Source organism: Mustela putorius, unplaced genomic scaffold (genome assembly GCF_011764305.1).
Source record: "Mustela putorius furo isolate JIRA1106 unplaced genomic scaffold, ASM1176430v1.1 tig00000275_pilon_pilon_pilon, whole genome shotgun sequence".
Classification (NCBI taxonomy): Eukaryota; Metazoa; Chordata; class Mammalia; order Carnivora; family Mustelidae; genus Mustela; species Mustela putorius.
In genome coordinates, this window is record NW_025421341.1 from 7,376,220 (window position 1) to 7,403,437 (window position 27,218).

At 38.0% G+C, this 27,218-nt stretch overlaps 1 protein-coding gene across 5 annotated transcripts in view; it reads right to left on the bottom strand.

Moving 5' to 3' along the window:
• Positions 1–27,218, bottom strand: part of C2CD6 (C2 calcium dependent domain containing 6) — a 124,078-nt gene that overhangs the window by 36,254 nt on the left and 60,606 nt on the right. For all 5 annotated transcript variants that reach the window (XM_045078570.1, XM_045078568.1, XM_045078567.1 and 2 more), the window contains 4 exons: positions 25,492–25,558; positions 23,249–23,292; positions 21,456–21,821; positions 4,559–4,616 (listed from right to left, as the gene is read on the bottom strand). In XM_045078570.1, coding sequence (XP_044934505.1) covers positions 4,559–4,616; positions 21,456–21,821; positions 23,249–23,292; positions 25,492–25,558 — 535 coding nt within the window. The remainder of the gene's footprint in view (positions 1–4,558; positions 4,617–21,455; positions 21,822–23,248; positions 23,293–25,491; positions 25,559–27,218) is intronic.

Consider the following 27,218-nt stretch of genomic DNA (forward strand, 5'->3'; position numbering starts at 1 on the left):
CTGGCACTTCAGGGAATGTCTCTTGTGTGTGCTGTGTGCACTCTGCTGCTGTGTTTTGGCTTCTCTATTCCACAGGTTAGTTCATCTGAAGAGGTTCTCCTTGCCTGTAGCGGGGAATGTTTAGATGTTGGGCAGAGTTTTGCGAGTTTCAATTAGGGGTGTTCTGATCTGCTTGTTAAATGAGACCTAATGCTACTTCCACTGGAACTGAAGTCTTGAGGAACTCTATGGTTGGTAGATGTGCTGCATGCAGGGGTTTCTACTGATCTTCTGGGGAAGGGGCCTGCTATGCTCATTCTTAGGCACACTCATCCAAGAAAAGCAGCACCAGCAGAGTGTAGGAGGTGGGACTTGGTGTAAGCAGGTGAGGCATCAGTGTTGGCATTGTGCTATTTATTGAAGTTTGTTTATGATGAAAGGGGGAGGGAAATGGCGCCAGCCAGTTGCTTTGTCCCCAGAGTTGGGATTTTGTACTTGCTTCTCTCAGGAAAGCACTTCCAGAAGAGGGAATAATTCCCCCATGTGTGTTCCAGATGTTTTTCAGATTGCTATTTTCATGTTATCTGTCTCTGGGTTGCTTGCTTTCCTGGAGCCACTTTAGGTTCAATACCAGTCGAACCTGCCAACTTTTAAAACTCCAAATTTTAGGGACCTGGTGTGGTGGGGACATGCACTGGTCTTCTGGGGGCAGGTCTCACTGCACTGGAACTGATGTAAGTTTGACCAAGAAGGGAAGTCATGCTAGAGTTCAGAGACATGGGATTTGGAAGAAGCAGGCTGATAGCCAGTGTCTGAGTTCACCGCCTTCAGCAGGTGTCTCTGCACCTATGTTTGGGGATGGGGGAGGGACATGGTGCCCATTCATTTGTCCTCAGATAGGCAACTCTGTGAATGCCACCTCTCACAGATGTGCTCCAAGTAGAGTGAAGTCTCTCTCCCTGTGTGCCTTAGGTGATCCTCAGATCATACCATCTGCCCTGGGATTGCTTGCCTGCCTTCTCTCCAGGGTTAGGGGAGCACCTTCAGGTCTCTATTCCAGCCAAGCCAACTAGCATCTAAAACTCTAAACTTTGAGCCTTGTTGTTTGCTAAAACACAAAAACAGTCACTTTCATTTTCCCAGCCAGTGGCTTTGGGGGAATTGTGCTCCTCTCTCCCTCTCACCTTTCTCCTTGACCAGGGCTCCCTCCCCACCATAGCACCTGTGATCCATTTCTCCCCCAAATCATGTCTCCACACTTCCTATCTTCCTCAATGTAGCCTCTTCTCTCCCTCTACATGTGCACTTTGTTGTGTCAGTCCTTGCGTCGATTTCTTGGGTATTCAGAATGATTTGGTAGTTATCTAGCTGTGTCCAAGGACTGAGGCAAGCCTACGGTCCTCATACTTAAGCCGCCATCTTAGCTCCCCCCTCATATAAAGTATTTTTAAAAGTACTGGGTTAATTATGTAAGACTGGTCTGCATGAGTAAACTAAAAATTATAGTTCAAAGTACAACAAACCATTTTTTCTTGATTTATGTATTTATTTTAAAATTCCAGTATAATTAATATACAGCATTATTTTAGTTTCATGTGTACAATATAGCAATTCAACAATTCTATATGTTATTCTGTGCTCATCACAGTAAGTATACCTACACCTATTTCCCCACCCTCTTCTCCTCTGGTAACCACCAGTTTGTTCTCTATGTTTAAGAGTCTGTCTTCTTTGATTTGTTTCTTTCCTCCTTGTTTTTTTTTTGTTGTTGTTTTTAAAGATTTTATTTATTTATTTGACAGGGAGATCACAAGTAGGCAGAGAGGCAGGCAGAGAGAGAGGGGGAAGCAGGCTCCCCACTGAACAGAGAGCCTGATGCGGGGCTCAATCCCAGGACCCTGAGACCATGATCTGAGCCGAAGCCTCTGCCTCAGCCACCCAGGTGCCTCATCCTTGTTTGTTTTGAAAGTATAACAAAACCATTTAAAATGTATTTAGGGGCGCCTTTGTGGCTCAGTCAGTTAAGCTTCTTCCTTTGGCTTAGGTTGTGATCCCAAGGTCCTGGGATTGGGCCTCACATTGGGCTCCTTGCTCTGTAGGAAGCCTGCTTCTCCTACTGCATCTCCCTCCACTTGTTTTCTCTCTCAAATAAATAAAAACAAATAAAATGTATATTTAGGAATCTTAGTTTTTTCTTAAAGGCTCTATTCAATATGAATTTAGGAATAGAGACTCAAAGAGTAATAGGAGACCCAATCATCTTAAAACCATTTCTCCCATTTTAACAATGAGAAAAATTCAGAAAACTTAATGACCTGCCCAAGAGCAAGACAGAAGTCAGCAATAAGGAAATAAGTCCTGTTTTCTAAGAATTTACTTATTAAAAAAAAAAAAAAAGATATACTATAGGGTTATCTCAGTGGCTCATTTGGTTGAGTAGTTGACTTTTGGTTTTGGCTTAGGTCATGAGCTCAGGGTCCTAGGATAGAGCCCCGCATTAGGCTCCATGCACAGTGGGCAGTCTTCTTGTGGATTCTCCCTCTCCCTCTCCTTCTATTCCTTTACCAGCTTGTTCTCTCTCTCTCTCAAATAAATAAATAAATCTAAAAAAAAAAGATACAGATGTTCTTTCTAATCCTGTATTTGATTTGACACTACTTATAAAGGTTATTTACCCTCCAGAGATAACTGGATCACTGACTTGGCTCATATACTTCTTTTACATAATTTTCCAATTACTCAGCTTTTCCATGCCTCAGTTGCCTCATATGTAAAGCTAGGATAGTAGTGTGAACCCTACACAGTTGTGTGAAAATTAAATAAATATATGGAAAGCATTTTTAAAAGTTATGAAGATTAAATAAGGCAATATCAGGCAATGGCAAGGAAAGTGTTAAAACATTTATTCTTAGTATTTAGTTCTGCACTTTTGTTTTGAAAATGAGAAAATTAAGTTTTTCGTGAGACAAATGATTCCCTAAGGTTGCAGAGTTAGTACCAAGGCAGAGGTAAGGTCCAATTTATCCCCTCATTAATACTTTCTATTATTTGATAGAGTATTTCTTTTTTTCAAAGAATAGTTTGAAATAATAGAATAAGGAACCTGTTTGCAATTCTATCAGATTTACCCCAAAGGTTCTTTATGATTAGAAGAATCCAAAGGGCATTAGGATGAAAGTTTTGTGGGAATCCTACAAAATATGAATACACAAGCATCCCACTCTCCCAAGTTGTCCTTTTTTTTAAAAAAGATTTTATTTATTTATTTGACAGAGAAAGATAGTGAGAGAGAGAACACAGCATGGGGAGTAGGAGAGGGAGAAGCAGGCTTCCCACTGAGCAGGGAGCCTGATGTGGGACTTAATCCCAGGACCCTGGGATTATGTCCTGAGCCAAAAGCAGATGCTTAATGACTGAGCCACCCAGGCACCCCCAAGTTGTCTTATTACTCCTGAATGTTAATCCAAATCATTTTTCTTCTAGAATAAAGAATAATTTAGATGTACTTTAAAACTTTGCGGACATTTAAAATATTAGTTCCTGAAACTGACATCCTATGCTTTAAAATAGCTTCCTGCACCCCAACATATATTTTTAGAATTGCTATTGATGTATAGAATAAATGTATAAATACATATACATTAGTGTACATATATATAAACACAAAAACATATATGCCTAAAGTATTAATTTCTAATCATCTTTATTTCATTATATTCAACTATTCAAATAAGCAAAGTTTCCCTTTTGGGGAAAATCTCTGTTCTAAAAACATACTTGTCAATCACATTTTCATCAGCTAGCCCATAAGATGGAGTGTTGGAGAAATTTTGCTTGTTACAAAGAAATGTGCTTGCTTGCTTATTTTTTCTGTCAAGAGTTCTTGTTATCTTATTTTCTCTTCATTTTAATTAGATTACTGTAATCTCTCTGGATGGATACTCAATCTCTACACAATTATAACTATTCCAATTGTTAAATATTTAAACATTCTGTACTAATTTATAAAAAGTTGCTGCCTCACGATGTTCAAATGCCCACCTTACATTCATTGCTTTGGTTACCTGATTCCCTTAGAAATCTACCATTTCCCTTAATCCCAGTACAGCACAGTAGGGGCCTTCTAGAACTCTAACCCAAATTTGGTTGTTCCATGCTTATGTATGTAATGGTTGTTAAATATTTTGATTGTATCCTTTGGGTTTACTGATATGTTAAATATGTCTTCATAATGATATCATTGAACATCTTCAATAAGAAAAATATCTTCATTAGGTAGATTTACAGGGTAGATTAAATGTTTGTAAATACACATAAATCGAGTAAATTGTTTAGTAAATTATAATCATGTAAAGTAAGTATTATCCAGGATTTTAAGGTGATCCTTATTTTGCTTTGCTTGATTTCCAATTAATATTGTAATTCCCATAGGTTTTTTTCATGCAAATAACCACAAAGCATCATAGCATAATTTACATTTTGGAGGAAAGTCTTGATAATTATAACTTTATGTGAGTTCATAGTCTATTTCACTGAATATTTGAAAATCTAAATAATATATATACAAATAATAACTTACCTACAGTATAAGGAAGTTTTATATTTTCATTCATTGTGCTAGTAGAACAATGAGGACTCTGAAATAAAAAACAAAGAAAAGTGAATGAAAAGTAACTAAATATCAATATGATTTTTAAACAGCATTATTGATGGCTATAAGTAATAAAATGAGATCTAATGTTACCATTTGGCCTTATTATATTAAGGAAAAGAATTCATTTACAATTTAACCTCCAGTGCAACTGGAGATGGTGAGATAACTTGCATAGCTGAAACATTGTATTAGTAGGTTGTTGAGGTAGGAAATGGTAAGCATAAAAGAAAGTGCCATTATTTTATTATTAATTGGGCAGAATACACCCTCTACAGTTAATCATAGAGAGGAGTCCACATCAGGAAGGGTAGAAAGGACAGACATTGGGGGGGGGGGGGTCCAAACACCCACAGAGATTAACCACAAAAGGGTGACACCACAAACACAGAGAAGGAAGAAGAACAGATTCCACCCCAGGCACCCTAGGCAAGGGGGACACTTAAAAGATGAATCCCTATAACATTTGGCTTTGAAAACCAGAGGACCTTAACTTCACAAGTTTTTAAGGTCACCAGGGCTTTAACTTTGGAAACTTTAAAAATCAGCAGGCTTTTCTCTAAGAAAGCAAGAGGATGACCGGAAGCTGAGCCCCACCTTAAAGGTCCAGTATAACAAACAACCCCACTTGGATAACAACACTAGAGCAGCAGTTTGAAAAGATCATGGGGTACATGAGTAGGAGGTTTAATTTCTTTTTCTAATACACTACTCCAAAGTGACTCCTACCCTGGGAAGAGGGGAAGATAACCACATACACTTATTTGACTGAAACCCAAACATATATACTAGAGTTGGACATTGGATCTAAGTACCGGACTCACCCAACAATGAAAGACTCTCAGGGGACAATTCAGGAAGAACACCCTGCCATTTGGTGTGACCACAGTCCTGGCAAATGGGCTGAGGGCACTCATCTGGTTTGACTAAATTACAAGCCCAAGGCAACCCGAGACTAGCCTCTTAACAGCACTGCCCACAATAGACTAAGTGGCCATTGCAGCTGACTGGACTGGACACAAACAGGTTCAATCACAGGAGTTGGGCACATGCAACACAAAGAGGAGACACCCCTGAAGCTCTTGGTTCTGGTGAAGAGGGAACATCACTACAGGACACCAAAGTCCCTCTTCTTAAGGTCACTACTTTCAAGATCAAGAGATGTAGCTGACTTGCTTAATACAAGGTAACATATACAGAGAGATAAATGAGGAGACAGGAAGATGTACCAAAGGAAAGAACAGAATAAAGTCAGCAAAAGAGCTAAATGAAATGGCTATAGGCAATATGCCAGAGAACTAACTCAGAGTATTGGCCATAAAGATACTGGACTTGAGAAAAGAGTAGAGGATCTCAGACTTTCAACAAAGAGATAGAAAATATATAAATAGAACCATTCAGAGATTAAGAGCTCAATAACTGAAATTAAAAATACACTAGAGGGAATAAATCATAGATAGAGGAAGCAGAAAAAGGATTAATGAGCTGGAAAAAATAGTAATAGAAAACAACCATATGGAACAGAAAAAAAAAGAACAATAAAAAATGAAAATGGATTAAGGGATTTCAACGACATCATCAGGCATAATAGCATTCACATTATAGGGGCCCCAAAAAAGAGAAGAAGGAGGGAAAAATTTACTTGAAGAAATAAAAGCTAAAACACTTGTAGAATCTGGGGAAGTAAACCAACACCCAGATCCAGGAGGCATGGCAAACCCCAACAAAATCAATCCAAAGTGGTCCACACCAACACACATAATAATGAAAATATCAAAAAGTAGTTATAAAGAGAGAACCATTCTTCACTACTAAGTTGATCTCAAGGGGCTACCCAGGTAACCAAATGGTTTGGGAGAGGGGTGATCTCCTCCATTACTGTGGCACCTGGCAAGGGACTGAGTACAGAGGACCCACCTTTGGTTCCATCTAGCAAGAAGGCTTTGGTGGTTGTGCTGAGTGAGTTGGCCAGGTGCTAATTCCATGACCAAGGCATAATGGGCAGCTGAGTATGGAGGGTCACAGGCTCAAGGCCTGTGAGAATCTCTATTGCCAGTATGTGGCCAGCAACTGCCACCATTAGACCTGCTTTACCAAAAAATGCTGAAAATATTTCTTCAAAATGAAAGGATACTAATTAATAACATAAAAACATATGAAAATATAAAATATACTGGTAATGGTAAGTATACAGTCAAAATTAGGACAGTCTAATACTGTAATATGATGGTGTATTATCACTTAACTCTAGTATAAAATTCATTTTTCTGCATGTGGTTATCTGGTTGTCATAGTACTGCTAACTGAAGAGACTATCTTTTCCTCATTGAGTATTCTTGGTTGCCTGCCAATTGTTAGTTGACTGTATTTGTGTTGGTTCCTATCTGTGGATTCTGTTTTATTCACTTAGTCTATGCATGTGTTTTTATGTCAAAGCCACACTATATTGATTACTATAGCTTTGTAATACAGTTTAAATTATTAAGTGGGGGCCCTTTAGCTGGGTCCTTTCTCAAGTTTGCTTTGGTTATTTATGGTCCTTTGTAATTCCTCATGCATTTTAGGATTTTTCTCTGAAAAATGTTTTTGAAGTTTGATAAGTATTGCCCTGAATCAATAGATGGCTTTGTAATGAGGACATTTTAACAGCGTTCATTTATCTGATCAATGAATATAGAATATCTTTCCATTTATTTGCATCTTCTTCAATTTCTTTCATTAGAGTCTTACAGCTTTCAATGCACAGATCTCTCACCTCCTTGTTAAATTTATTTCTAAGTATTTTATTGTTTTTGATGCTATTATGAATAGGATTATTTTTATTTCTTTTTCAGATATTTCATTGTTAATATATAGACACAATTGATGTTGTGTACTGATTTTATATCTTCCAAATTTACTGAATTACAGATTTTTTTTGATGACTCTAGGATTTTCTACATATGAAATGTTACCATCTGTAAATAAAGACAATTTTTCTTCTTCCTTTCTGATTTAGGTACCTTTTATTTCTTTATTTTTATCTTGATTCCTCTGGATAGGACTTCCAATACAAATTGAGTAAGGGTGGTAAAAATATCTTATTCCTGATGTTAGAGTAAAGCTTTTAAACTTTCATCAGTGAGGATGATGTTAACTATGGGATTGATATATTTTGATTTCTATTATGTTGAGGTGTGTTTCTTCCATACCCAATTTGTTAAGATATTTTATCATGGAAGATCTTCTAGTGAAATTTTTTTTCATCTATTGAGATGATCATATAATTTTTATCTCTAATTCTGCTAATGTGGTATATCACATTTACTGATTTGCTTATATTGAACCACCTGTGCATCCCCAGGATAAATCCCACATAATCATGGTAATATGATCACTTTAATATGCTATTGAACTCAGTTTGCTAAGATTTTGCTGAGAAATTTTTGCATCCACAATCATCAGGGATGTCAGTCTACAGCTTTCTTTTCTTGTAGCATCTTTTTTTATTTTATTTTATTTTTTATTTATTTTCAGCCTAACAGTATTCATTATTTTTGTACCACACCCAGTGCTCCATGCAATCCGTGCCCTCTCTAATACCCATCACCTGGTTCCCCCAACCTCCCACTCCCCCACCACTTCAAATCCCTCAGATTGTTTTTCAGAGTCCATAGTCTCTCATGGTTCACCTCCCCTTCCAATTTCCCCCAACTCCCTTCTCCTTTCTATCTCCCCATGTCCTCCATGCTATTTGTTATACTCCACAAATAAGTGAAGCCATATGATAACTGACTCTCTCTGCTTGACTTATTTCACTCAGCATAATCTCTTCCAGTCCCATCCATGTTACTACAAAAGTTGGGTATTCATCCTTTCTGATGGAGGCATAATACTCCATAGTGTATATGGACCACATCTTGTAGCGTCTTTATCTGATTTTGGTGTCAGGGTAATACTGACCTTATAAGATGAGTTTGGGAGTTTCTTCTTATTTAATTTTTTGGAGGAGTTTGAGGAGGATTTATTTTCATTCTTCTTTAAGTGTTTGGTTGAATTCATCAGTAAAACCAACTGGTCCTGGGCTTTTCTTTGTCAGGAGGGTTTGGTTATTTTTAATCCCCTTACTCATTATTAGTCTATTCAGATTTTCTATTTATTCATGATTCAGTCTAAGTTGTATGTTTCTAGGAATTAGTTCATTTCTTCTAGGCAATCCAATTTGTTGGCATATAATTGTTCACAAGAGTTTCTTATGAGTCTATGTGTTTCTGTGATATCAGTTGTAACATCTTTTTTTTTTTTTAAGATTTTATTTATTTATTTGACAGAGAGAGATCACAAATAGGCAGAGAGGCAGACAGAGAGAGAGAGGAGGAAGCAGGCTCCCTGCTGAGCAGATAGCCCGATGCGGGACTCGATCCCCGGACCCTGAGATCATGACCTGAGCCGAAGGCAGCGGCTTAACCCACTGAGCCACCCAGGCGCCCCAGTTGTAACATCTTTTGATTCCAATTTTATTTGAGTCTTCTCTTAGTTTATCTCTTCAAAAACCTGCTCTTAGTTTCATTTATCTTTTCTATTGCTTTTCTGGTTTCTATTTAACTTATTTCTTTTTGATCTTTCTTATTTCCTTTTTTGCTTTGGCCTTAGTTTGTTCTTTGTTTTTCTAGTTCCTTGAGGTGAAGTTAGGTGTTTTACTTGCAATTTCTCTTTTTTCTTAATATAGGCATTTATCACAAGTTTAATTGGATTAAATCGTAGATCTCTTTTTCTTTTTCAGTGTATGTTAATTTCCTCTCCTGCATCCACCTTTTTTTTTCCTTTCCCTTTTTCTTCTTCTCTGTCTTCACCTCTATTTCCTCCTTCTGCTGCTGCTTTTTGGTAAGACTATATCTCATCTCATTCTATAAAACTAGTCTAAATTGGATATCAAAAGTAAACTAAGGCAGGGGCACTTGGGTGGCTCAGTCCATTAAGTGTCTGACTTCAGCTCAGGTCATGACCTTGGCATCCTGGGAGTGAGCCCTGCATTTGGCTTCCTGATCAGTGGGGAGTCTTCCTTCCCCCACCCCTTCCCCTACTTGTATTCTCTCTCAAGTAAATAAATCTTTTTTTTTTTTTTTAAGACAGCAATGCAAGACATCAAAGAACATGAAAAATCACAGAAATGTGACACTACACACCAAAGGAAAACAATAAAGTCTCAGTAACTGGCCAAAAAAATGGAGATCTGCAATCTTCCAAATAAAGAATTCAAAATAGTCGCTTTAAGAAAGATCAGCAAACAGCAAGAAAACACAGACAAACAATTCAACAAAGTCAGGAAAACAATATAAAAACAAAATGGTAAGTTTCATAGAGAAATAGGTCATAAAAAAAGAACCAAATAAATTCAGAAGCTGAAGAATAAGTGAAATGAAAAATGCAGTAGAGAACATGGAATCTGTGAACTCAGATAATTTGTAATTAGCTATGACACAAAAATAGAACATAAATCAACAGAATAGAATAGAAAATCAAGAAATAAAGCCACAATTATACGGTCACTTAATCTTCAACAAAGGAGGCAAGCATATCCCATGGGAAAATGACAGTCTCTTCAACAAATGGTACTGGGAAAACCGGACAGCTACATGCAAAAGAATGAAATTGGACCACTTTCTTACCCCATACACAAAAATAAACTCAAATGGATTAAGAACTTAAATGTGAGACCCAAAGTCATAAAAATCCTAGAAGATAACACAGGCACTAATCTCTCTGACATCAGCTGTAGCAACATTTTTCTAGATATGTCTCCTGAGGCTAGGGAAACAAATGCAAAAATACACTACTGGGACTACAAGCAAAATAAAAAGCTTCTTGGGGTGCTACACAGCTCAGTCAGTTTAGCATCTGCCTTTGGCTCAGGTCATGATCTCAGGGTCTAGGATTGAGCCCCACATTGGGCTTTCTGCTCAGCAGGGAGTCTGCTTCTCCCTTTCCCTTCGTGCACTCTCTTCACTATATAAATAAAATCTTTAATTAAAAATATAATAGAATAAAAAGCTTGTACAGCAATGGAAACAATCAACAAAACTAAAAGACAACCTACAGAAAGGGAATATATTTGCAAATGGCAAAATCAATACAGGCTTAGTATTCAAAATATATAAACAATTTATAAAACTCAATGTCCAAAAACCAAATAATCCAGTTAAAAAGTGGGCAGCAGACATAAGACATTTCTCCAAAGAAAACACATGGATGGCCAACAGACACATGAAGAGATGCTCAACATCACTCATCATTAGGGACATACAAATCAAAACCACAATGAGAAATCACCTCATACCTGTCAAAATAGCTAAAATTTAAAAAGCACAAGAAACAAATAGTGTTGGCAAGGATGTGATGAAGAGGGTACCCTTGTGCACTGTTGGTGGAAATGCAAACTGTTACAGCCACCATGGAAGACAGTATGAAGGTTCCTCAGAAAGTTAAAAATAAAACTACTCTGTGATCCAGTAATCATACTGCTGGGTATCTGCCCAAAGAACATGGCAACACTAATTCAAAAAGATTTAAGCATTCTTATATTTATTGTAACATTATTCACAATAGCCAAATAATGGAAGTAACCCAAGTGTCCATCACTTGATGAATGGATAAAGCTGTAGCGTATATATATTTATATGTATGGAATATTATTCAGCCATAAAAAATAATGAAATCTTGCCATTTGCCACAACATGGATGGATCTGGGGAGTATAAAACTGTCCATTATCAAAGACAAAGAGGCTATTTTAAAAGCAGGAAAAGAAAAATAATTCCTTACATACAAAGGAATCCCCATAAGGCTATCAGCAGAGACCTTGCCAACCAAAGTGCTGAAAGAACAAAAATTTGCCAACCAAGAATATTTTACTCAGAAAAACTGTCCTTCAGCAATGAAAGAAATAAACACTTTCCCAGAGAAACAGAAGCTGAAGGAGTTTATCATCATTAGATCTGCCTTACAAAAAATGCTGAAAGTAGTTCTTCAAAATGAAAGGATGCTAATTAATAACATAAAAAACAAATGAAAATATAAAACCACCGTAATGGTAATTATACAGCCAAAACTGAAGCAGTCTAACATTATAATATGAAGGTATATTATCACTTAACTTTAGTATAAAGGTTAAGGAACAAAGTATTAAAAATAACTATATAATAATCTATGAATGGATTCACAATATTAGAAGAGGTAAATTGTGGCAAAAACCTAAAATGTGGCAAAGAATGAAACTGGACCATACACAAAATAAATTTTTTTGTGTGTATACCATACACAAAAATAAATTCAAAATGGACTAAAGACCTAAATGTGAGACCTGAAACCAAAAAAAAAAGTCCTGTAAGAGAGCACAGGCAGGGATTTCTCTGACATTAGCCATAGCAGCTTCTTTCTAGATAAATGTCCAGAGGCAAGGAAAACAAATACAAACTACACTATTTGGATTACATCAAAATAAAAAGCTCTTGTGTAGCAAAGGAAACAATCAACAAAACCAAAAGGCAACCTATAGAATGGGAGAAGATATTTGTAAATGACACATCTGATAAAGGGCTGGCATCCAAAATATATAAAGAAATAATCCAATTTAAAATGGGCAGACTATATGAATAGATATTTTTCCAAAGGAGACATACAGATGGCTGACACATGAAAAGATGCTCAACATCACGCAAAATACAAAATCAAAACTACAATGAGATATCATCTCACACCTTTTAGAATGGCTAAAATCAACAACACATGAAATAACACTTGTTGGCAAGTATGCAAAGAAAAAGGAACACTTGTACCGTCTTGGTGGGAATGCAAACTGATGCAACATCTATGGAAAACAGTATGGAGTCTCCTCAGGAAGTTAAAAATAGAACTACCCTATGATCTAGCAATTTTACTACAAGATATTTATCCAAAGAATACAAAAATACTAATTCAAAGGGATACATAAAGTTTACAGCAGCACTGTCGACAGTAGCCAAATTATGGAAGTAGCCCAAGCGTCCACTGACTGATGAATGGACAAAAAAGATGTGGTGTACACACACACATATATATGTACCTACATATATATGTATATACACAGACACACAAAATACACACACACACACATACACAATGGATTATTCTTCAGGAAAAAAGAATGAAATCTTGCCACTTACAATGATGTGGATGTAGCTGGAGTCATCTGACTGGACTGAAAGTAATATCATAGCCTGAAAAATTATCAACCAATTACCATCAAAGGTATCTCAAAGTCCAATGCTGAGAGGAGGTGGGATACTTGCAATGTAAGCTCTCCTACCATAAGACAAATGGGTCAACATTTGGAAGGAATCAAGTTGGGCATTCAGTGGTAGCCTAGTCTACACATTAGAAACTTCACCAAAGTTGACTTCTTTACTTTGTTCCCAGCTATGAAGGTGGATATGTTGCTGTATCCAGTATAACAATAACTCCAGGCAACAAAGGTGGCAACTTGGGGAGTAAAGGTTAAATCAGCAGCTTGACTCCGGTCAGTCTCATCAAGAACATGCCCTTACTGTATACATCTGCATAAGTGACCTAGGTGGTTCTTTTCATAGTAGTAATTTAGTTCTGTAGTTTGCAGTCCCAAGAAAAGTATCTTCAATCTGGCAGTATGTGATTTTCCAAATGATGAACCAGGCAGCTCAGCCATTGGCATAGCCAAGAAGTAAGTAAAAATATAACAAGGTTCTTAAGGGTTGTACTGGCCAGAGTTCTGCCCAACTGAGTCAAGTATCCACATCCATTTTTGCTTCTGCATAGCTGACCGTTAAACAGCCATAGTAGCTAATTGACACCATCAGGTTTCAGATTAGCTGACCCATCAGTGAACTTTGCCTAGATATATGGGGGTACCTCTGTGAATCCCAGGGCTCCTCTGAGTCATTGGCTTTGCTTCAGGTGGCAAATGGAGGGTAAGTTTGGGGTCAAAACCAGTAGCTTCTATTTTTTCATGCAAAACCAGAATGATGCTAGGACCAAGTCAGATGCACCCCTCTAACATACTACTACCACTTGGCCAGTAAAACCAACTGGTTTATAGGCCCCACTCAAAGCATGCTGAATGCTTAATGATGTATATAGAGTGTCTCATACCCATAATTTAAAAATATGGTGGGCCTCCTTTTGGGTGATAGGTGGTTGGAACAACAGCACTTTTTCTTTGACTGCCAAAAGAATTGAGAACTGTGAATCTGTCCACATAGTCCCAAAAAAGATCTATTTGGAAAGCAGGTCCTTGAATTTTTCAGGGTTTATCAGCCACCCCTGTAGGCAGCCATGGGTGAGAACTGAGCCACTGAGACGGAGACTTTTGACTTGCTAACCAGCAGAACATCATTAGAAATCAGAGGGTGGAGGCACTCACATATATCCTGATCCACCATTGTGGCAAATGACAAGGACTTCTATATCTGTGGCAGGAATCCTGAATGGGAGATGTCTTCTGACAATCTGTGAGTGTCTATGCTATGCATGCAACACATTAATTTCATTATATGGTTAGTGGTGAGCACTATAACAGTACATTGGATCAGCAGAGAGGGTCCTGCCCATTAGGTCACTTTAACCTTTTCCCCCATTCCAAGTTTTGCCCAAACTCAGCTGATTTCAGGTATTTTTTTTCCCCTCCTGTAACACAGACTTTCCTTCATGTTAGGGGCTACCAACAGTTAGAATAGCCATCAGAAGATTATTATTTCCAGATTGGGAGCACTGGAAGAAAAAGGGTGTGAGGGAGGCTAGCCTATGGAGGACATCTAGAGCAACTAGAAGGTTTTTTGTTTCTTGTTTTTTTAAGTAGGCTCCAAGTAGGAGCCCAAAGTGGGGCTTGAACTCACCACCCAGAGATCAAGACCTGAGCTGAGATCAAGAGTAAATTTTATCTGTCTAGGCTACCCAGTTGTTCCTAGAAGGCTTTTGTTTCTATTAGGCCCTTTATCTTATCTCAACATCAGAACCCCCACCTCCCTCATGCACCATCCTGCTTTCAGAGTGCGTCTGTGCTCAGGAGCTCAGACCCACTCACCGGTAGAAAGTAGCAGGTAAGTAGGTGTCCTGGCTAAGTATGAAAATCACATGCAAACTAGCTTGACCCTCAAATGTCAGTGGTATGGCAACGGTGGTGTTGGCAGTGTACAACACAGCATACCAAGTGCCATCACTCTTGTGTAGTAGATAGTTATAATCACGATATCTGAAACAGCTGGGACACAGATGCAACAAATGGATTCAGCTGGTGATAACTCGAAGTCTCCAACTTCAATGCGAATTCACTGGCCATACAGGGATGGGGTTTTGAGATAATGCAGCACTTACTTTCCCTGCTGCCTTTAAATTCTTAACGAAGGTTGTGATTTCCCTATTCCTTCTAGGATTTTAGTCTTTCTGTTGGACCATCTGAAAGGGCACAGGGAGAGGAGTTGGGTAGCAACTTACATGTCCCACCAGCACTTCTCTACATGTGGCTCTATAAGATGGAGACAAGTATATAACATAATTCCTACCACAAATTCAGATGTGGAAACAACAGTACATTCAATTGACCTACAGAGACCCATCCAGAAGGCAATATTAATTTCCTTCTCTATGGTGAACACTGCCCCAACCCTGTAAGTTGAATCCAGCTTATTTTTTCTTCCATAGATCTGGATAAGACAGAGACTTGAACATTCCTAACCAACAAACCCATAAAACATTGGGTCCCTAACCTCTCTGAAATTCCCCCAGTGCAGTGGCTGCATAGAACCTTCTATCCCCTTTAGGGATAGGAAGATCTTGGCTCCACCTTAAATCATGTTTCTCTTTAACGCATCTGGGATCAGGTTAAGAGGAAAGGAAGGTGTCAAGGTATTCAGAAGTAGGAGGCCACTCCATGCCATCTAATAAGACTCCATGTTTACTTTCGGTTTGGAGTGATGTAATAGCAACTCGCAGTTCAATCAAATGAACTTCTAATGTTGCTGGTCTGTCCAACAGTCTATATAAGGCAACAAGGTCTTCATAGTTGACACCATCTACTTTGCCTTTGGGAATTATTTTATTTGAGAGCTGTAGCCACACTGCTTTCTCGATAGGTCCATGAGGTGTGTATGTCCTCAGATGACTTAAGCTTGCTTGGCTTGCACAGTAATGATGTGTGAAGTCCACTTCAGTCGAGGGCATCTGCGGTCCCTTTACCATGATGACATCTCAAATTCTTCCCTGGCTTCAACATAAGGGTTGAGGGAGCTGTCCACAGCACCAGAGCTGACTTCAAGAATTTCTATTTCTTTGGGTCTGTTGCTTTGAGGCAGTGGATCATCGTCATCAGTGTTGTGTACACAATTTGAGGTAGTAAGTGCCCAAGCACTAGTCAATGCCTATTATGATTTCCCACCAGGGTTTGTCTGTCTCAAGATAGACAAATCTTTTAGCAGCCAGAACTCAAGACAAAAAACCGAGATCTCTCACTGTTATTTCGGAATGGATACAAGATTATCACCATATACTTCAGGAATACTTACCCTCCTAAGATGGCCCAGCCATTGCCATCCTTCTGTTATAGATATTATATAGCCTACATCCTCATCTCCCAAGAAAACCAGCCAAAGTTTTAATGATTCGTTTGGTTTCTGTCCATAACAGTCATGAATTTCTACTCAATGATCCTGAGTGTAGGAATGCAACTCTGTAACTCTTGTCTAAGAGCAGAATCCTCTGCTCACTCAGGATTGACCTTAGGACTAATTGTTAAAATGGGACAGATATTGAGGTGGATCATCAGACTGGCAAGGAAGTCTCCCTACTTGAGGATAATTAGCAACATCCAGGGAACTGTTCAGGCAGCTGTTTTTAAGCCTAATTTCCAACACTTAACTTGCAACCATCTCTTCAATAGTCTAGAGTTAAGGACTATTTATTGACTGACTGATCATACAAATTGATCATCACTTTCCACCAATTCCTGTGGGCTTCCCCCAAATGCAACTGATCAGACCACAAGGTTCTGGTCCTTCATTCAGTATCCCATATTGTCACCAAAGCTGTCAAGAATGTACCATGCTTGTAAGCTAACTATTTAGCTTGCCACAGTTTCATGGAGGCTGATAGAAGAAATGAGTTTCCTGGATCAGAAACAAAAGTTTATTACTCAGAGCAATCACAGCAGCCAGAGTATAAGCATTTTTACATCAGTTCCCTAAGCCTGATTCCCAAAGTAATGCAAAGTGAGCCAGATAACAAGATCACATGCAATTGATTGTTACAGGAAAAGAATCCTATACCTCTCAGAAGCACCATGGAGAATGTCTCCCAAAAATATGGGAAGATTTATGAAATGATGCCACCAAATATTAAAACTGGTAATTTCTGGATGGTAGAATTATGGCTCTTTCTTACATTTGGGGGGGATTGCTTGAATTTTAATAATAAGCACACATCATTTTCAATTTTGTACTTTAAAAATGCATAATGAGCATTCAGATAAAAATGAACGTTTCAATACAAAGCTGCTGTGAAATGAGCAAAAAAACAAAAACGCGGGAAATGGTGTATCAACTATACTGCAAATTTAAAAAAATTTCAGAGCTAAAAAAATAGAGGAAAATATGCATGCATACCAGAAAACTGGGAATATTACTAGTTAGAGTTAGGGCAGGAATTAGTATTCCTCTAAAATGGTTCAACCAAAAAAGACCTACTATTAATGAAAGTGTATTTATGGATAAGGAACCAATAATGAATGTTGAGGGAAACACTGAAAAGATGTTACCACTCCAGGCAAAGTCTGGTAATAGCTGTAGTCATGGAGCTGGGGCCACTCAGCTGAAGATGTAGATATGAAGGAAAATTTGTTGTCAGAACCACAGCAGCAAGGCAGGTAAACAGTAGAACGGAAAAACTCAACCTTTCTTTCCCTATCGACCTCCAATGTTCTGCCAGTGTTTGCCATTTCCCGGACCTAACAAGAAATCAGCCAGGATGACAGTCTCATAAGGCATTCCATAGCAGTCATCGTCTTGGGGCATAAAACAAAGAAGGGCAGACAGCAGACCTAGGTGGGGACCAGACAGAAAATAAGCACGGGTGCTCAACTGTCCAAAAGTGTTTCTATTATGGTCAAGATGAAAACAGATTAAAAGGCTAACGAAACTGTAATTTACCATATTCAAGTGAAGACTGACTTGGAAGAAAGTGGACAGAACCTTCTGCTCCTCAGTAGAGACACACATTTCTTCAAGCTCGTAGTACATGCAATTAGTCTAGGGTGCCCAGCTAAGTCAAGGAATGTTGGCTCAATGAATATGAAAACACTGAAAATTCAGTGATGTTCTCTGATATGTATTGTTTCTAATTTTATATATATATTTCTGTTCCTCATAGGCAAATAAAAGCCTAAGCAATATTAAAGCCATTAAAAATATAAAATGACTCCCTTTTCTTTTTCTGGAAAGGAAGGATTTAAGTAAACTACCTCTGACAAAATCCATCTCAGATACTACTGGACAAACAGATCTTCCAGAGAACAATAGGAGCAGAGAAAAATGATGAGAAATTTAAAAATTACCTGTTTCAAAAGAAGGTCTACTTTGATTAATTGGAAAAGTTCTCCTACTCCAAAAATCATGGAAACTATTTTTTATCTCTATTTTTATAGTCTTAATTAGTTTGAAGAATTCACAGATGAATTAGATTAGACAAACTTCTAGGTGAAAAAAATTACTGAGTTAAAAAAGAAATCGGATAAACTAATTGTAAAGGTGCATTTCATATATGCATGAGTTGGGTTGATTCAAAGAGAAGAATTAGCAAAGATAATGAATTTGAGAGATCATGGAATATTTCCCACCAGTTCCATCAATCATCATGCAAGGGTTTACATTTCATGAATGAAATTGATAGCATAAGGAAGGCAGTTAAATTCAACAAATTAATAAAAGTTTAGTGGTATCACATTACCCAATTTCATCTTCCTTAATCCTAGTTTTCCGCAGGCACTAGAACATGATTGCTCAACCTCCCATTCTTTCACCTGCCTTGATTTACATATGATGCCTAGGACTAGAGCAAACATCTTGTGATCATAAAGTGACAAGCATGAACATGAAAAAGAGGAAAGGTAAGAGCCTGTTCCTGGTCTTTAAAGACATTGTTAAGCCATTGAACCAATGACAGAAATCCTTGCCTCCTGACTTCACTGATTGGGTTCCAATCAGGAAAATGTGGTTTCAGGGTCAAGATCACAAGGGTGTGACTGTAAGTTCTCTTGTTCAGATCTCAGAAAGGTTTTTTTTAGTAAATATTTTAATTTATTTGATAGAGAGAGAGAAAGAGAGAGCACAAGTGGGCAGAGGTGCAGGAAGAGGAAGGAGGCTCTCTGCTGAGCAGGGGGCCTGACATGGGTCTTGATCCCAGGACTGTAAGGTCACGACCTGAGCTGAAGGCAGCCGCTTAACTGACTGAGCCACCCAGGTGCCCCCAGATCTCAAAATGTTTTAAGATAATGTTTCACAGACCCACTCAACTAAACAAAATATATTCTAAGTATCTTAGGATAGCCTGTTAGATCCTCTCGGCTGGTTAGGACAGCCTCTGTGATTCTTTTTTATTTTTTTTTAAAGATTTTATTTATTTATTTGAGAGAGAGAGCAAGATCACAAGTAGGCAGAGAGGCAGGCAGAGAAGCAGGCTCCCCCTCCCCCCCACCCCGGGCAGGACCTCAATCCCAGGACCCTGAGATCATAACCTGAGCTGAAGGCAGAGGCTTAACCCACTGAGCCACCCAGGCACCCTGAGCCTCTATGATTCTTAAGGATATTGTACTACAGCACCTTGGCTCTCAACCAAAGATAAACTGTGGCTTGTCTTAAAGATATTCAGAAGTGTAACAGTTGGCTAAGATCATAACTTGATAATACAGGAAATCACAAATTCTTTAAGAATCATAGCATCTGGGACAGGAACAGAGACAATTTAAATGGAAAGAGGTTTCTGAACCCTGGGCCCTCGGCTTTCTACAGAGAAGACAGAGGCTGAAAAGTTACTCAGTTACCAATATAAGCTCTTTCTCATGGAAAGAGAAGGTAAAGCCAAGCCACGAGGGTAGAGGCAAGAGCTTCAAAATTACCATGACTCACTCACTCACTGCTGTATGCTTCACTTTTCCCTTTTTCCACCTTTGGAATATAAGTGCCTATGTGTTTTCCTGTTCCTTACTCACCGTGTACACAGGACACAGATAACTGGTCTCTTCAATTCAGATTTTAAGACTGAGAGGTGCCATACTTAAGCAGCCTCATCCACCTGGATCTGATTGAGATGCTCAAATTCTGTACTTCAAGGCCAAGCCTGATGCAGCAATACTATGAGGCAAGGATCTTAGAAGGGGAGTAAATATAGTTTGCATGTGGGAGGCACATGAATGACTTGTGGGTAGAGATAGTTAATTTGCGGCAGTTATATCTCCAAATGTGAGCCCCAATGAACATCACTTTCTAAGATTCCGGCCCTTCTGCAGTCCCTTCCCATACTGAATCAGGCTTGAGCATGAGACTTGCTTTAACTAACAGAATTCAGTAGAAATGACCCTGTGTTTGTTCCATGCCTAGCTCTTTTTTTTTTTTTTTTTTTTTTTTTTTTTTAAATTTGACAGAGTTCACAAGTAGTCAGAGAGGGAGGCAGAGAGAGAGGGGGAAGAAGGCTCCCCGCCGAGCAGAGAACCCGTCTCGGGGCCTGATCCCAGGACCCTGAGATCATGACCTGAGCTGATGATCTCTGGGGTGTGGCACTGAGCCCCACATGGGGCTCCAGCCCCATTTTGGGCTCCAGGCCCGCACTGGGCTCCTTGCTCAGCAGGGAACCTGCTTCTCACTCTCCCTCTGCCTGTCACTTGAGTCCCTTGCTTGTACAGACACTCTATCAAACTAATTAAATTTAAAAAAGAATAATTCCCCAACTATAGATATTTAATGAAATTATCTTACAATTTGGAAGAGGATTTAGAAATGACCTGATATGATCCACCATTCAACAATGAGGAAATAGGTTTAGAGGTTTAGATGCCCAAGTTTGCTGAAGTATTTGGAGACAGAACCTTACTTAGAATTCAGATTGTTTACCCATTGACTAGTATACATTTTTACACTGCTTTAGGAGCTACGTATAATAGTAATTCAAATAAGAAGTAAAGATCTAAGTAGAATAACTGTCATTTTGAAAAGTGGTTTAACCCTTTGAATTTATATTCAAAGCATTCTCATTTTAAACTATAAAATTATTTGTAATAAGAATGTTACTTTCTCTAACAGTTTTATTAAAAATTTCCACTGAAATAATTTCCCCAGATTTTGAATTTCCTTTGAATTTACATCTCCCTATTGTTACACTTTCAGCTGAATTTTATACCCATCCATGAGAGTAGTCTGTACTACGGGTATCTCACATCACTCTGCTTTTCCTTCAAGGGTTTTTTTCCCTCCTTACTTGAATCTAAGTAGGGTAGGAATGTTTAGTATACTTAGACACACTTCCACTTGGGGACTTTTGAATGCATTTTCGATTTATTTGTTGTTTTTAAATGAATTATTTTGTTTTCCCTAGTCTTATACTTTTAATACAAGGTCTTCCTCTGGATCTTGGGTTTGAGACCTACCTTTGGATTTTGAATCTGGGGAAACTAAGCTTGTGCTCTTCTTTCTAGCTAAGCTTAAATTGTTGCTTTGCCATCTAAGTTCTGTTGGTGATGACTCTAAGTTCCTCCACTTTATTTTACCTGGATATATATAGCTAGTTTTCAATTTTACCTCTGATGAAGATGAGTCTGTTTTTAAAAGCTTTGGATATCTATCTTTCCATTTTACATCTGGTGTTAAGAACATATTTTTCCCCCCCTCTGGTGCAGCTTTTGATTGGTATTCTTCTAGAGGTGATGTTTGGTTCTGGTCTGTTATTGTCAGGATAGGAATGACAGGCCATGGAGTTTGCTTTGTTGGTTCATTTTGCTTTGTTGATCCATCTGTTTGCTTTGTTGACTCGTCTGTTTGCTTTGTTGATTCATCTGTTTGCTTTGTTGACTCATCACTTTCAGAAGCAACAGCCCTTGAATTATCTTGATTTGACTGGTTCAGAGTTGGTAGAGTCAGGCTTTTCTTATCATCATTATCCAGCAACTAGAAAATATATCAATAAAGCAAGCTACCAATTAATCACTACTGACTAGAAAATATTTAAAACTAAGAAAACTGGACTTAAAAAATCATTTGTACCCTTATCCTTTATCATAAAAAGTGACCCTCAATATCTATCAGTTATTACATTCCTTATTGAAAGAGTTAAACTCTTCACTTGCACGAAACCATGGACTATAGAACATTATTCATTAAAATGATCACACAGCTTTTTTTTTTTTTAAGATCTTATTTATTTGACAGAGAGAAATCACAAGTAGGCAGAGAAGCAGGCAGAGAGAGAGGAGGAAGCAGGTTTCCTTCTGAGCACAGAGCCCGATGTGGGGCTCGATTCCAGGACCCTGGGATCATGACCTGAGCGGAAGGCAGAGGCTTAACCCACTGAGCCATCCAGGTGCCCCAATCACACAGCTTTTTAAAAAAAGATTGTATTCATTTATTTGACAGAGAGAGAACACAAGTAGGGGGAACAGCAGGCAGAGGGAGAGGGAGAAGCAGACTCCTCACTGAGCAGAGACCCCCCCCCCGCCAATGCCGGGCTTGATCAGAGGACTGCAGGATCATGACCTGAGCCAAAGGCAGACACTACACCAACAGAGCCAACCAGGTGCCCCAATTACACCTTATAATGCAGTGGTTCTCATATATTCAGATTTTATAAATCAGCAACATCTTAAAAAAGATAATTCAGTCCAACATTTTGCTGTTATTATGCTACACCAATATATTACAATAAAAAGAAATTTTAGGGTTGCCTGGATGGCTCAGTCCATTGAGTGTCCGACTCTTGATTTCAGCTCAGGTCATGACCACAGGGTCATGGGACTGAGCCCCATGTCAAGCTCTGCATTCAGTTGATTCTCTCTCTCTCTTTCTCTCTGCCCTCCTCCAGCACTCAAATGTGCACACTCTAAAAGAAATCAATCTTTTTTTAAAAAATAAAAATAAGGGAAATTTTAATAGCAAAATAACACAAAGAAAATATCATTAAATCAAATACTATGTGAACTCTATTTTTGCTTCTATCTTAAAGATAGATTATAAATCCATAGAGAAAGTAAAGAACATGGTTACGTCTGTAGCATCCACTTCCAAGGTCATTGTGCAGAATTTCGTGCTTTTACTTTTGCTTCTTGCTCACTTTCTCTTTATCAACATCTTTTGTCCCCTATCTTTGTATGTATTTTAAAATATTATCATTTTATGTTGTAATTTCCCTTTTAAGAGTGTAACTTAATTAAATAAATAATGTAACTGTAGAAACAGTGCCACAACAGAAATGACCGTAAAAACCTGAATAACTTTCTGGGTGCTTTTTTTTCCCCATTTATAAATATTTCTTTCATTATAAATGTTTCATCCCCTTATAAAATAGTGACTATTAGAAGTTCTCTTCCACGTTCCCTTACCTCACTTGGAACAGTTTCAGCTTCCTCCATTACAAAAGGGAAATCTGTTAATAAATTAATAGAGTATTTCATTATTATATTATAAAACAAACACATTTAAACATATGTACACTAATAAAATGCTATTTTAATTTTTCTCACAAGAACAAAGAACAATTTAAATCAAAGCAGTTATTCAAACATAAATACTATTTAGTAAAAACAGGCTGATGAATCTCTGGGAAGATAGGGGATTTATAAATTGAAAAAGTGTAGAGATAAAAATGAATACATGCATTAAGTGGTAAGATTTCAGATCCATCAATGTAAGATATAAAAACATATATACAGTATATTCTGCTATGAGTTAAAAGGAAATAAAATAAATCCCAGATGGTCTGTAATAAGGTTGGGATTGGAAGAAGAGACTGGAATAAAGTTGCATGTAAGCAGACAAAGTAGGACCATTTGGAAGAGGCTGATTGATTCATTTTCCTATGAATATAAAGGTTATATATTTAGCAAGTAGAAAAGGAAAACCTTAAAAGGAGACAGAATAAAAATTTGAGATACAAAGGAATGTATTAAGTCTAGGAATGTATTAAGTCTAATAACAAAGGGATGTATTAAGTCTAATAACACAAAATTTATTATGGTCACTGTTAGCTATGTGACTGTAGTCAGCTTGGCCCATTTTTCTGAGCCTTGGTTTTCTCATATGTAAAATAAGATTAATAATGCTTATCTTACAGGTATGATACAAGTACATGTAAGATGTGAGCAGCAATATGGCTAAATGCTTAATCTGTTTGGTCAAATGGACAACGTTTAAATTTAATTCCTATCCAGTTGATGGCTATGTGACTTCTGACTTGTTTCTTAATCTTTCTGATCCTCAGCTTTCTAATCTGTAAAACACGGATAAATAATAATAGCACTCTCCAGATGCCTGGATGGCTCAGTGGGTTAAGCCTCTGCTACTTGTGATCTCTCTCTTTCTCTGTCAAATGAATAAATAAAATCTTAAAAAGAAATAATAGCACCATCAAATGGCTGCTGTGAGGACTGATTTATATAATCTAGGTAAAGGTCTGCAACACAGTGGTCAATAAATGTTAGCTGAAGCTATAAGAAGCTAGAGGAATACCAGAAAAAAGAAGTCACTAGACTTGAAATAAACTCTTCAGATTAAAAAGAAAGAAAGAAAGAAAGAAAAAAATTGGCAACCAACAGTGACTAAGGCATGTTAACCTCAAATCTTCAACAATGATACTGAAGATGGAAATTGTGATTCTCCTACACCTGAAAATTGAACGTTTCAAGGTAAAGAGTAGGCTAAAAACACCATAGCTCTGCTAGGCTGGCTGATTCTCAGAGGTTATGAAATGAAGATATCAAAGGCTGAGGTAGCCAGGAAGTAGAAGTAAGGAAGTAGGAAAGTAACTTGTGGCACAAGTCTTACAACAATAAGTTATTATTTAACACCTGCAGAATCCAAGATTTTACAGATATAGTTTATGCAACTATTTTAACTTACTTTCAATGAATTTTTAATGGAGATTTTTTAAAAGGATGCCAAACAATATCTTCCATTATCTTACTGATAATTTGTAAAAAGTTCTCAAATTTAATGCTAATTGAATTTCCCATTTCCCTCTCTCTATCCTTCCTTACACACATACACACACACACAACCACACCTCTACTTAGAAGAGACCAATAGCCCTATAGCTAATGTTTAAGAAAAATACTTTTTCACAGATTATAGTGAAAGATTAATATAAAAAAGATTTAACTTTTTTCTTGTCCTTAAATGAGGAAAGGAGAATTTTAAAAAAGAAAAACAAACACTCTTGGGTGCCTGGGTGGTTTAGCTGGTTAAGCATCCAACTCTTGGTTTTGGCTCAAGTCATGATCTCAGGGTTGTGAGATCAACACCCACATTGGGCTCCAAACTCAATACAAAGTCTGCTTGAGATTCTCTCCCTCTTTCTCTGCCCTCCCCCTGCTCACACACATGCTGTGTCTCATATAAATAAAATCTTTAAAAAAAAAAAAAAAACCAAACAGCTCCTAATTGGGTCAATGTATTTTCTTTGGAGTGTAACAAAATAAATAGTACATACTAAAACTATGAGAAGCATATTTATTTCAAACAAAAAATGAAATCCACTTAAAGTGAATTACTCATTTTCTTTTTGTGATACAACTATCCTCTTTTTAATTATCTTAATAATAAACACAAATGTGAATAGTTTCTTAACCCGATGCTTCAAAAACTTCAGACTCTGCTTCACGTAGGCTTTTTAGTAACTTCTCAGTATCAGTTTCCTAGAAACAAGAAAAAAAAAGATATTGGAGAAATGTTTAGAGAGTCAATCTGCCTTTATAGCTTCTTTTATTATGTACTTTAGAATTTACAGAAGAATATGGGTTTATGAGGAAAACCATCCAAACAGCACTATTTTAAAGAGAAGTATATCCTGGAAAGGAGTTAATGTTTCAGGGAGAAGCTAGCTATCCAAGAACTGATGGGGTATTTGAGTGACAAATATATCAGAGAAAAAGATTATGAGATAAATGACATAATATTGTAACTTCAAGAGATAAAAGAGGATACCCCCAGAAAACAGATTACTTTTTTATTGGAAACCATTATGAGTTACAAACTGATGTGGATCTTTAAAAATATTCCAAGAGGAATTATAAGGTAGAGTGATCATTGACTCTTACAAAATACTGATCTTTTAATAAGAACCAAAAATAGGAGTCAAGATGTCCGAAGAGTAGCAGACTAAGATGACATCTACATTGTTATCAAACCATTCCAAACACCTACAAACCCAAAAGGGGACTGAAGAGAAGAAGAGCAGCAATTCTAGAAACAGAAAATCAACCACTTTCTGAAAGATAGGACATGTGGAGGATGTGTTACCCTCTCCTTCTCTCCAAACTATCAAGTAAAATCAACACTCTAAGAAGATGAGCCATTATTTATCCTGGGCTACTAACTACATTTTTCCAATTGCTGCTTTCTAAATGCACCTCAGTTTGAGAATCATAAATAAGTACTGGATGGATGGATGGATGTTTGGCTGGCTTTCTAGATGGATGGACAGATGGAGAGATGGATGACTGGAATCAGAAAGGCCTGGCTTAGAATCCTTGCTCTCCATTTTTAAACCTAGGCCACTCTTTTAACTTTGATGCAATAGTTCCTGTGTTAATAAAATGAAAATAATAGTGCCTACCTCATTCTCTTGATAACTAAAATACTTTTTGGAAACAGTGCCTGGGCACATAATAAACATTCAACAAACTGAGTCTCAAAAAAAAAATAAATAAAATCCAAAACTATGGGAAGACAGACCGTGGTGGGGAGGGGCCAGGTCCCAGCAAGGGGTGGAGCAATGGAGTACAAAATCTGAACTTTTAGAAGTCTGCTCCACTGAGGGACATCACTCCAGAGGCTAAGCAGGGGTGGAGCCCTTGTGGAGACAGGTGGTCTCAGCTCCTGCAGGGTCACAGAAGGATCAGGGGTTTCTGATAGTAGCAGAGCTTGCAAGTATCAGAGCAAGGAAGCCGGCTACAGAGGCAGAGCCGAGGAGTGAGCTCTCAGCCTGGGGTTACCTTAAACTGTGATCCACAGCACAGTCAGACCACTGCTCTTTGAGCAGGGACCCCACAAGTGGCAGATCCAGGGAGACCCACCTTCATCCACTGGAAAAGCGGAGCAGCAGGAATCTGCTGGGTTAGAGACTCCAAATGGGGCCGTGTGCCAGAGACAGAAATGCTTGGTCACAGGCTGGGTGAGCTCAGAGCGCAGCTGGAGACCAGGGAGACAGGAATGATTGAGCATTTCCTCTGAGGGTGCACTGAGGAATGGGGCCATGAGCTCTTGGCTCCTCCAGGCTAGAGATTGGGAGGCTGCCATTTTCATTCCCATCCTTCAGAGCTCTACAGAAAGCGTTCAGGAAACAAAGCTCCTGAA